This window comes from Lissotriton helveticus, chromosome 1_1 (assembly GCF_964261635.1).
Source record: "Lissotriton helveticus chromosome 1_1, aLisHel1.1, whole genome shotgun sequence".
Lineage (NCBI taxonomy): Eukaryota > Metazoa > Chordata > Amphibia > Caudata > Salamandridae > Lissotriton > Lissotriton helveticus.
In genome coordinates, this window is record NC_136057.1 from 387,250,079 (window position 1) to 387,262,646 (window position 12,568).

At 44.0% G+C, this 12,568-nt stretch overlaps 1 protein-coding gene across 1 annotated transcript in view; it reads left to right on the plus strand.

Annotated features, from left to right (window-relative positions):
* Window positions 1-12,568, plus strand: part of WASHC1 (WASH complex subunit 1) — a 502,888-nt gene that overhangs the window by 425,298 nt on the left and 65,022 nt on the right. Inside the window, exons 8-9 of the mRNA XM_078673724.1 lie at window positions 645-806; window positions 1,663-1,821. Coding sequence (XP_078529850.1) covers window positions 645-806; window positions 1,663-1,821 — 321 coding nt within the window. The remainder of the gene's footprint in view (window positions 1-644; window positions 807-1,662; window positions 1,822-12,568) is intronic.

The following is a 12,568-nucleotide window of genomic DNA, read 5'->3' on the forward strand; positions in this document are numbered from 1 at the left end:
CCGGAAGCGACAAGGTGGACGACGGTTTGGATATTTGGCCTCCAGACTCTGGGACTCATTTCCCTTGGATTTTCGCTCCTGTACAGACTTACTTAAATTCAGATAATCACTTAAAACTCGGTTGTTCATAAGCGCGCACGTTTAGCCTCCTTCTGATTTTGGAATGTTTCTAGTAGCATCATGAAAAATAACATCCACTGCTTGAACTTTTCATGGTCTGCAGGGGATCTTTATGCAGTTGTCAGTCGTGCCTAAAAAGCCATCTTGAATGTTTTTCAAGAGGACTTTGAACCGCTGCAGACTTTGTAGAGCTCAAATACCAAACACTAAAGAATTCCATCTTCAATCATATGCATGGGTTCCGGAACGTGTGAAGGCAAAATTCTTGCAAAGTTAGACAAACCGCCAGTATCCAGATGAATATTTTGAGCTTTAGAGATGCTATGATTTTCTTTGCTTTGGAATATTCATGAGATAGATTCTGGATGTGGATGCAGACTAAGAAGCAGTCTATAGGAAAAACATTAATTATGTTAAGAAAGTCTGTCATTGGATAGGGGAGCCTGAAAAGTTGAATTTGATATGCATGCCCTACTGATTTACAACTTGTATATGTATTTTTGTGTCTATATTTACATTTATAGATGCTCAGGAAGGAGTGAGTCCACCACCACCGCCTCCTCCACCGCCACCACCTCCTCCTCCTGCATCTGTTGCACCATATGCTCCTCCACCACCTCCTCCTCCGCAGCCTCCACAATTTAATCTCGGTAATGCTCAGAACGGAGCTGGTGATTCAACTACAGGTAGGCAATCCATTGCAAGGAAACCATCTTGATATTTTCTTGTCCTGTCTCAGAAAACTGAGAATCTGTCTGTTTTAATGTAACTGATGCGTAGAGATGCTGTCCCCTTGTCTTTCCTCGAACAGTCTTTTAGTGTCTCTCTTCTAGTAGTAGGCACACTGTAAAAGTATTCCTCTCTAAAAATTACATTAAAGCACCATACACCACTTTGTTACTCATTCTTGCATTTAGTCGATAGAGATGGGATCAAAAAGTTGTATGCTTTTTATTTATCACCTTTTAAATTGGAACATCATCTGAAGGATCTGAAAGGTTAGACCTTGAGGTAAGCTTCGATCTGTGTCAGTCAGAACAGGGACAGCAGTAGGATATTTATGAACTTGGTGACACATTAGAGCAGCCAGTTGGATGGGGGCAACCTGTCAATATGAGACAACAAGCCAAAGAAACCAGTTATTATTTAGAAACCAAAGTGTATTTGCATAAGTTCATAGTAATTCTTTTGCCACACTGAGGATGAGTAATGAATAGAAGTGTTTGGGAAATTACCACATTTATTTTTGGGATAAGTGAGTGTAAGGCAGGAGGGCTGATGATGAAAAGGTAAGTAGAAATGAGATAAAATCTTTGGTGGGAGAGATGCATTGTGATCAGAAAGTGTTGCACTGTGTTTCTCTATTGTGGAAACGTTATTGATGACTTCGGGCAAGGTAAGGTGGGTGGGGTTTGGTATTATTGCCATTAGAGAGTTTAGCAAATGGTACTTGCCTTGTAACTCTTGAAAGTCACCTCCCACCCAAATGATGTGATGTAGTGTCATTAACATTTGCTTGATGTTGTTCTGTTTGCCTTTTAGGTCCAGTGCAGGGGGCCCCCAAAGAAGTTGTAAAACCTTCCAATGATCGAGCTTCCCTCCTTGAGTCTATCCGCAACGCTGGTGGTATCGGTAAGGCCAATCTACGAAGTGTGAAGGAAAAAAAGCTGGAAAAAAAGAAGTTGAAAGAGCAAGAACAAGGTAAGTTTTTGTCTATCCTTGCAGATTTCATTAATGTAAAGGCTGAGTAGCTTTTACCCACTGCTCTTCTCTCTCCGAGGTATAAATAGTAGATAACAGAACTAGTTAGGGTTTTCAAATGTTTCCACAACCATAAATTCTGTTTTCTGTTAACTAATGGTTTCCTTTTAGATTCCTATTGTTGTGTAGTCCCTAATAATGCATAGGGTCTGTGTGTTTAGTCAACATAAACTAAGTTATTGATGTCCAGACTGATTCTAGACACCCCCAAAGGATATGTGAGCCTTTAACCCAGCTAGTTCACAGTGCCACCATAAGCCCCCCTAACTTTACCAAGGAGCAAATAGTATCTGGCAACTATCGATCATGACAACCCTTGATCCTTCAGGGATCGTGGTAACAGTGCAGTACCTTTCGCTCAGTCAGTCGTGCTCACTTAGTCTCAGAGAGATATAGAGAATAAATCATAGAGATGTTTTCAATAAGCATTCATTGAACTGCCGTCATTCTAGTATAAAAAAAAATTCTGCGACAATCATTAGACCGAAACAGATATAAAAGATTACAATCACTGACAGAGTGAATAAAAGGTTGAATTCTACCATGGTGCTAAAATAGTAAATATATGGATGCATATCGATACATGGCAGTAATCAAGCGTACTCCTACAATGCAAACCCTATCTAAGCGTGTCGAAGTGTACCTAACATGTATCTGGGTTTTTAGCCAAGAATCCCCTAGGAAAGAGCCAACCCATTACCTGATGGGAGAGAACGAAGGACCCCATCTTGGCCTCGAGTTAGACACCCAGCTAGGGATGTCAGACCACTACGTGCTGGAGCTTCTGCAGGCCGGGACCTCAGCGTCTAGTGTCGGCATGGAAGTTTCTCTGTTTCCCCAGCGAAGATGTGGTTCTTTTATATCCACAGGGGTTCTACCTAGATAAGTAATGGCTTGCTATTATGTATAATTAGGCTTTCCTATTTTCAGTTTCTATTTTTGGTACATTCCAGGTGGGGTTTAAAATAACGGTGGTTATACATTTTCGCGCCATTACGAACAACAGAAACAGTGTTTTTCCAGTGTTTATGGAACATTTTGCTTTTATAATTGCTTACTTTATGCACTGATAGCACAGGGTATATAGGCAGTGTACTTATAGTGTATATGAGGCCCAAATACTTTTTTACAAATCAAACTCATTGTAGTATACCATACAGTACTTCTTCTGTGAATGTTTGGTCATGCACGCTCGTTCTTTCCTTCCCTTGTAAACTTTTATCTGTGAAAAGGCTCTCTCAATATTGGTACTTGAGACGGGCAATACCAAAATAGCCAGTACTCAATTTGCGAACTCTGGCCACTGACATAGCTTTCCATGCCAATACTGGTGCACCTGAAGATTGTGATTCTCTGCAACAGGTTCTGCAACATATGCGTTGAACTGGGCACATATGCCCCCAGAGTTATTGAAGCAGGCAAAAATAAAGCAGCACTTTTCAAACTCTGGAGAAAATGTCTCTTTACGGAAGGGATCTATAATTTGTGCAGAGTACCACAGTGAGGGTTCGTTGACTTCAAATGCTATGGTTGCTGAAGGGCTATTTCGCATACATTGTACAATAAAAGTTCCTGAATTGCTTCTCAACATTTCCTTGCTTATCAAGTGGTAAGCACTTTTACATGGAACATGTTGCAGTGCCAAAGTCACTAAAAGTGTTGCCGAGTCTATTCTCAAGGAGATGTTTCAAATCTACACCAATTATGCTGAACACTTGGAAGACAAGGGCGTTTTCAGACTCTAGTTTTTCTATTATGTGCACTACAGCAGTCCTGCTTTCCTGTAAAAATCTAAGAATGCAGTAGAGTGTACTTTTTTCATATCACTATCAATGTGTGACCAAAAATCCTCACATTTCTTGCCTTTGGCATCATCACTCAGCAAATGTTCTTAAAATCGTTGCCACATGGATAATATAGCATTCTTGGCATCTAGGACTGACAATCACCAGTTAAGTGACACATTTGTAAGGACTCTAACTTTGATGCCACACAAAGCACAAAATGAGAAATATTTGCGTTTTAGTTTCTGCGCATAACAAAACAGTGCACCAGAATGGACTAAAAAGTTAATAGCATTCTTCATTAACTCTGAAAATTCGAAAGATGCTTTCAGCACACCATCTAACAAGTGGCAAGTATCTCTTACACGGAAGCACTTCAACTCAGTTATTGATTTTGGCAGGTTATCGCGCAACTATTTCATATACCTAGCTGAATCACTGCAAATACAAACAATATCACTCCAATCTTTGTTGAACTTGGTAAGAACTTTTTGTAGCAGCATTCCAAGTGACACTGCATTCCATGTTTTCCAAAAGTCTGGTGTCATGTTTTCACCAATATCTCAGATGCTTTTCACACATACCTGTCACTATACCTTGCATTGTATGTTCAAAGACTGGGGTGTTTGGCAATTCGCCTACTATCAATACTGACTCACTAGAAAAGGGGGCTGATGCATGAAGAGTTTTTAACTATTTTGTGTGAGTAAATGTGATGGGACGTGTAGGTAAAGATTCTTAGGAAACCTACATTTTTCCTATCCGTGAAAGACTTAAACGTAGCCCAGAAATCAAATATGATTTTGATATTTCCTGATTCTCTACAATTTATAAAATAAGTAAACAACACCTAAAACATGCTTCTAACCCCTGTATCTTTAGACCAAAAACTACAAAACTGAAAAAAGGAAGAGGAAACATTATTTTAGTGACATCCCTAAACAACAAAACTCAAACAGAATATTATTAGCAAACTCTTTCTTACTGCTACCTTATATAACAAAGTTATATTGTATTGGCCCCTTCAAAAAGATATAAAAATGACTCTTTCACTCTCCTTTTCCTTCCTTTGAATAGCATTTAGTTTGTGGTTGTATACGGGTTTTTTGTCAGTGTTTATATGTTTACACTTATGAGGGCTATATCCCTTCTGGTGGGGTGTTATCAGTTATTATAGGTTTAAACTTAAAAGCGGGCATATGTATAATGGACCTGATGTCCAAAGATGACTTTTAGCAGTGACTTTTGTACAGAGTTATTATTCAAAAGATGATAATCCTGCGGTGTACCTCCTGGTCAGGGATTAAGATATGATACTAGGATTCTCCAGTATTGGGGTGTCTTTCATAGATTTGCATGCCTGAATCATTCCCCATCGTCGAAGTGGGAGTCCCACGGTACATAAAATAGCTATATATATATATATATATATATATATATATATATATATATATATATATACACACACAAACACACAAACACACACACACACACACGCACTACTGCCTACATCCTGACCATCAGTTGGAAGATGGTAAAATATGCAGGACTTTTTCAAAAGATCTTAAGGGACAGAGCAGGACGACTACTTCTGTAGCTACAGAAGCTCAAGATGAAGGATGACCCATTATCTGATGTGGAGAGTGATTCCTCTCTCAAGACTGTTGCCTCTAAGAAAAGCTAGTGAAAAAACAATGGTTCTGTTGGGAATCATGTGTAATAGATCAAGCGTACTTAATACGTTTTATGATATTACATTAATCATTGAATGTTGTACAGTAACACACACGACACAACTAAATTCAGAGAAAAACTTCCTTTTTGAATTTTTGCTTTTTAGAAATATAACTAAATAGCTGGCTGTCCAAAACCTAAAAATACAATGCAGCATGTGGCAGGTAATGCAATTAGTGTCTGGTCGCGATCAGTGACAAGGTGCTGTACATAGGCAACATGAATAACACATATGTGAGAACGGTATTTTACAAGTCTGTCCAACATAGGATGCATAAAGCCAAACAGGATATAATCATTCCTTATTCTAGTTGGGGAGTTGCGAGGACAAGTTGAGCAAGCAACGTCGACATTTCGACCCTAATAGTTAGTGCAGATTCATATTCATCTGTGGCGGGTCTTCATCAGGGTTGGGGAGGGTGAGACAGCCTGTGAATTAAAAATGGAATCAGAATTGTGTGTGTGTAGTGTACGTTTTATTTAAAAAGGGAGAATGGTTGCTGTATGCTCACTTAACAATTCAGGTGGGGCGGCACAATGATTCTGTGCTTCTTTATGTTCCAAGGTGTCAGCCTACACCAGACACTCACAGCAAGGGGTATTCTATAACCAATGCAAAGAGAGCGTGGCGCTTACTAATGGTATTAGACAAGCGTGGATAACAAATATAGCAGAGCACGACCTGGGATGCAAAGTGTAGAGACGCGTGGGCGCCTAAGGTAACCATACCTTTATGACCTTGTGTTGCTTTCTTCACCAGCCGGTGGAATGATTGAGGGAGGTGGCCGCCTTAGCGATCACCCAAGCTGAGGAGGCAAAGACAAAGAGGGCAGTGTTTTAGCCACTGTAGATGCGGCCAAGGTGCACACAATAAGTGGAGTGTGAACGCGACCGGCTGGGCACTTGTGCGCCCGAGTGATGGAAATTACCATAGAGGCGTGGAGTGCTAGGCAGAGAAACAGAAGTGCGATCACAAGTCTCATGCATTAGCTTCTATGACAAACGCCAATGCAGCCTCGTAATGAGTTGCTGCGTGTGTAATGTATCAAAGAGTCATCCCACTAGGCGGGGTGGTACTGCAAGCGGTGACCATGTATAAGGGCATTCATCTAGGGCGTGCGGGAAGTGATTTTCAGGACGATGCTGGCGAAATCCGTGGCTGCTACAAATGCCGTACATTCATATAAAAATTAAAATAAACATCTAGACGGACGGAGTAAGACGTCTCCACGTTGAATGTTTTCAAGTAAGCATCTTCCGACTGCGCATACCCTAGAATAGCCGCTATGCGATAGGCGCTGTAATCATTATTTTTTTCGCACGCAATTATTATACGTAGACCGTTTAGAAGCCGATGGTTTCAATTAGTCACGCGCCCCTGCTAATTTCAGTGCCACAGGCAGCTACTGCCACCCTGTGGATGTTTATTTTAATTTTTGTATGAATGTATGGCATTTGTAGCAACCGCGGATTTTGCCGGCATCGTCCTGTCGTCCTCGTCAACACCTGTCCCGTCAACCGTTGCTTCGTCGACTGTTGCTTCACCGACGGTGGCTTCGTCGGCTGTTGCTTCGTCGACGATTGTGAAGTCTTTACAAATGGAGAAACAAGCATGTCTTTTGTCGACGGTTACAGCTTCGACAGCGGAATCTCTGGTATCTCTAGTGCCTTTGAAGCCTTCAGCAGCTCTTTTGCCGCCTTCAGAACCAAAAAAGGTCTCTTTGCTTCAATGTAGACAGTCTTCATTGGACCTTTTATTGCCAATACAAGCTTCTCCTATTCGTCCAGAGCAACTATTTGATTATGGGGCTGATGAGGAAGATTCAGATGAGGCGGATAGATTTCGAGCTGCTCGTAGTCCTTCAGAGCTCCTCATTAAGTGTCAGGACATAGATGATTCTTAGACCTGGCACCATTGGCGTGGGTCTCCCTTCCATTTTCTGCAGTTTCCTCATGTGTTTTTGCTGTTTATAGATGCTTTGGTCATTGTACGACTGCTATTCAGTGCCACAGTGCAAGTGCTCACTATGGTAAATTGATGCATTGATTAGTGACTCCATGATTGGCTGGTTTGCTTTACTTGTCAGACTCTAGTACAGTGCACTGAGTGTGCCCAGGGCTTGTAAATCAAAGGCTGCTGGTGGGATTGCAGCACTGGTTGTGCCACCCACAGAAGCAGCCTGTAAAGTGTCTCAGGTCTGCCATTGCAGAGCCTGGTCGCAGTCTGGTACTGCCATGTTGGCTGGCAAGTGCACCCACTTGCCAGCCTCTAAACCTTCCCTTTTCTGCATATTAGTCACCCTTATGGTAGGCTTAAGGGCAGGGGGCATTGTTGGTAAAATGTAGGACATGCCCTGATGTGTGTGGCATGTCCTACTAGTGAATTACAGCCATTTTCGTTTTTCACTATTACAAGGCTACCTGTTCCCCATAAGCCAGACTGGGAAGTTTGATTATAACATCTTATAATCCTAACTGAAACAGGGAACTAGGTAGAAATTTAAGTTTAGCATGCCTGAGCTCAGAATGATAAAATACATATTTTAGTGAAGTTGGTTTTTAACATTCTGTGTTTGAAAAAACCACTTTTAGAAAGTAGGTATTTTCTTGCCTAACTATCCAAGCCTGCCTCTGCTTGGTTGTGTATTGCTTGTCTGGAGTTTGAGTGACAGGGGCTGGGGTATTCCAGGAGACAGGGTAAGTCAGCACAGGGCTGAATAGACCCATCTGTATGTAGAGTGGTGGGAGGGGTTGCACCTGGGACCTGAATAGGGCTGTAACTGCCTTCCACAATGCTGGCTCCACCTGCAGTGGTGCATCTGATGTCCCTGGCCCACCCTGTCAAAGGAAAGAAGGAGTCTTGTCAACAAAGTGCTCCAGGACTGACCAGACCTGGTTTGGACTAGGTACAGACACTCTCTGCCTTCAAAGACAAAGGAGTTTGGTGTATAAAAGAGGGGACCCAGACCCCAGAACTTTGGATCACTTTTGGGAAACAAGAAGAACCTTTGCTGAGGAGAGGAACCAGAGAGAAACTGAAGGAGGAAAAAGGCTCAGGGATAACAGACTTCACCAACCAGCTCCCTCGAGTTCTTTTAAAGTGCCTGCTGTTGTGTTGGGCCTTCTGAGGGACTGTGTCGCAAGGAGCTGGAAGCGTGACTCATGAAGAAGCGTGACGCCACCGCAGCCGTTACATCACCGAAGAAGGGTGCCGCCGCTGTCGCATCGCAGAAGTGCCACTCATTGCCGGAGAAGAGTATCGCCACGGCAGCAGACGCTGGCGCATCACCGCATAAGCGTGTCGCCGCCACAGCCGCTGTCGTTGCATCACTGAAGAAGGGTGTCGACGCGGCCACTGTGGCATCGCATCACCGAAGCGCCTTGCATCACTGGAGAAGAATGTTACCGTCGCATCACCGGAGAAGTGTGTCGCAGGGCCTGTCGCGGCTCTGAAGATTTGTTGAGTCGCCGCACGGCCGTCGGGCATGCGAGCATAGTTGTCGCATCAAGAAGAAGACGCCATTTTGTTTCATTGCACTGGATCTTCATAGAATCACGGCGTTGCGGGTCGCATCACCACGGAAGCACAGTAAGAAACTGACGCATCACCTCCCCATGCATTGGATACAATGGTGTTGTCTTTGGATCTGATGATGTTGGCAACTGAGGGGTTTAAATGTTAAACAGGGTTGGGCTGAGCGATAAACCCTGAGAGATTCCCCAGATCAGATTCTTGGATTCCCATGTGTAGGGTGGTAGTCTGACTCACTGTTCTTCCTGTTAGGCAGGAGCATATTCATTTGAGGCACGCCCTTTGGATGTCTAAGTCGTGCAGTCTTTTGATGAGAGTTTGGTGGGAGACTGTTTTGAAGGCAGCAAAGAGGTCGAGTGGATGAGGGCTGGGGTTTCTTAGTGGTCCAGTATAGAGCAGATGTCATCTGTGGCCACAGTGAGTGCTGTTTCTGTGTTGTGGTTGTTCCGGAATCGTGATTAGATGTGGTCCAGTAGGTTCTAGTTTTCGAGAAGTCTGGTAAGTTGTCTGTTGATGGCCTGTTCCATCACTTTGGCTGGGTAGGAGAGCAAGGAGATAGGACAAAAGTTGCTTAGGTTAGCCAATGTTTTTTTTGAAGTGAGGTGACTGCTGCATTTTTCCAGTCTTTTTGGAAGGTGACAAATTTGATGGAGGTGTTGATGGTGAGGGTGTTGCTGATTGGTCATCCTCCCATGTTGTAGATGTGGTGGGGGCATGGGTCCATTGGGGCCCTGGAATATGCACTTTTCATGATTTCTGCAGTGTCTTCTTCTGGGGAAGTTTTCCATTCAGTCAGGTGTCCGTCTCGGTTGGTGTTGGTCAGGTTGGTGAGGAGATCTTTGGGGTCTGATTGTTGTTCGACATTACTGTAGAGCTTTTCTTTTTTGTTGTGGAAGAAGTTTGCTAAGTTCGGTAGAGTTCCTATGATGGGATAACGGTGCTGGTTACGGCCTCGGGATGGGGATTTGTTTTTTTAAAGAATTTTTTTTATTGGAACAGAAACAAATCAGAGTCGTAATCCAGTGACACAATTTGCACATCACAATATGTAAAAATAGCACACAAAAAATGATTAATCAAGGTTCATGACAATATAGAAGTCCAACTCAGGCCGTAGCCATATCTGCCGTGGGGGGAGCGACACAGTTCACCTCTGGAAGTGTTCCAGAGGCCCCACTTTAGTATTAAAATAAAAATTTCACGTCAAAATCAAGTCAGAGTCAGAAATCTAGTTACAGACAATATGGCAAAACGGAATAAAATACAGAATTACCAAAAAGGATATCAATACATATTACGATGTAAGAGTCTAGTTAGGTCCATGGCCAGTTCGACAGTAGGAGAATCACACAGTTCACCCCGATATTTATTCCAATGACCCCACTTTTTATCCCACTTCGCAGGGCAGCCCCGAAGCTTATAGATAGTTTTTTCAGCCAACATACATCTGTCAAGTTCCGCCATCCATCCCACCACCAGCGGTCTATCAGCAGTACCCCATTTCATAGCAATCGCTCGTTTAGCCATCAGGAAACCTAACGCTGCCCACTGAGTCTCCAATTCGCTCAATTCCATGGCTCCCCAGATATTGAGAACACCCTCCTTCGGTGATAGTGGGACGGGTTTTCCTAAGGAGCTTCTCATCTTTCCAGCAATACCTCCCCAGAAGTGTTGTATTACCGGACAATCCCATAACACATGATAAAAGGTACTAATCAGGCCACACCCCCGTAAACACAAATCATCCTTTCGCCTCCCAATTTTTGCAAGCAGAGGGGCGGACATATAAGTCCTGTGTAGAATCTTCAGTTGGATTAACCTAAATCGGTGATTAATCACTGTCTCTCTAGGGGACATCAGGGCCGCTTGCCACTCTCCCTCATCCAACACGCCCAGATCTGTCTGCCATTTGTCTCGTAGGGGTTGAAACGTATCAGGGAGGTTGTTACAGAGTTTCCGGTACGTGCATGATATGGCCTTCGTTAGGAGGGGTTCAGAAAGCAATCTGTCTTCAAGGGGTGAAGATTCAGTCAGTGAGGCGATGTCAGGGATGGCAGTGAGGAGAGCGTGTTTGATCTGAAGATAGCGAAAGGATTCATTATGTGTGAGTGCATATTTGGCTTGCAGGTCTGCAAAAGTCAGTATTCTGCCCCTGTGCACAAGGTCTCCTATTGTCGAAATACCTATTGTATCCCATTTGTCAAATCCCAGATGGAAACCTAGGGAGACAAGTGCTTGTGATGCCCACAGCGGTGATGCCTTAGTGAGGACATTCGACCAGCCCAGTCTTTTGTTGGCCTGATGCCATATCGCGACTGTGTGTGCCATAGGGCTCAGGTATCTTTTCCTGACCGGTTTGCTGTATAGGGCCCCAAGGTAACCCTCTCGACCAGTCTGATATCTATCCAAGTGGAAGGCCAGGTCATTAGGCCAACCATGTATCCAGTGGTTAACAGCGACTAATTGCGATGCCCAATAATAGAGACGTAAGTCAGGCAGTGCAATGCCACCGTCATACCAACTTTTTGTTAACTTAGGAAGGGCAATACGGGCCGCTCTTCCGTCCCATAAAAGAAGCCGAAGATCACTCTCCACTGATTTGAAATAAGAGTCCGGGATCGGAAAGGGGCAGTTCTGGAGGGCATATAAGAAGCGCGGGAGTGCCAACATTTTGAACAGTGCTGCTCTACCTGTGAGGGAGAGCGGTAGGGAACGCCAGTGGGTCACATCGCTTCGTAGTCTGCGCTGTGGGGCCAACAGGTTCCGGTCAAAAAACAGCGTGGGGTTTGACGCAACGAAAATACCTAAATACTTGAAGCCATCCTGGGCCACTGTGATAAAAAATCCACGGGGTAACCGAGGAGGGGAACCATGTAGCATGTATAGAACCGATTTAGTCCAATTGATCGAATAGCCCGAATATTTTCCAAAGTTGGTGAGAACATGGAATAAACTATTGATAGAAGACTTGGGGGAAGCGACATAGATCAGGATATCGTCTGCATAAAGGGAAATTTTATCGGTCGTGTCATCGTTCCATTGGAGGCCTCTGATAGAAACATCAGTGTGGACCCAATGGGCCAAGGGCTCCAGGGTCAGGGCGAACAATAAAGGTGACAGGGGGCACCCCTGTCGTGTCCCCCTGTGAAGCCTGAATCACCTAGACGTATGATTGTTGACACGTACTTGGCCCAGGAGATCCGTGTATAGGAGCCGCACCCATTGAATGAATTTGGGTCCGAAGCCGAATCTGGACAGGACCTCAAAAAGATAGGACCCTTCAATCGAATGGAACGCCGTCGTAGCGTCGAGGGAGAGGATGGCGGCGTCCTCCTGAATATGGGGCTGTCTACCTAAAACGTTATTGACCCGGCGTAGGTTCAGGGCCGTGTTGCGCCCCGGGAGGAAACCACACTGGTCGGCGTGGACTAAAGATGGGAGCACGAGAAGGAGGCGATTGGCCAAAAGCTTCGCAAGGATCTTAGCCTCCGCGCTGATAAGAGAGATTGGTCGATATGAGTTGCATTCAGTTTGACAATAACGACTATGGAAGCCAGTCTTTGATCGAGTGGCAGAACACCGACGTTACGCCCCTCCTCAAACATATTTTTGAGATGGGGGACGATTCCGGGGGCCA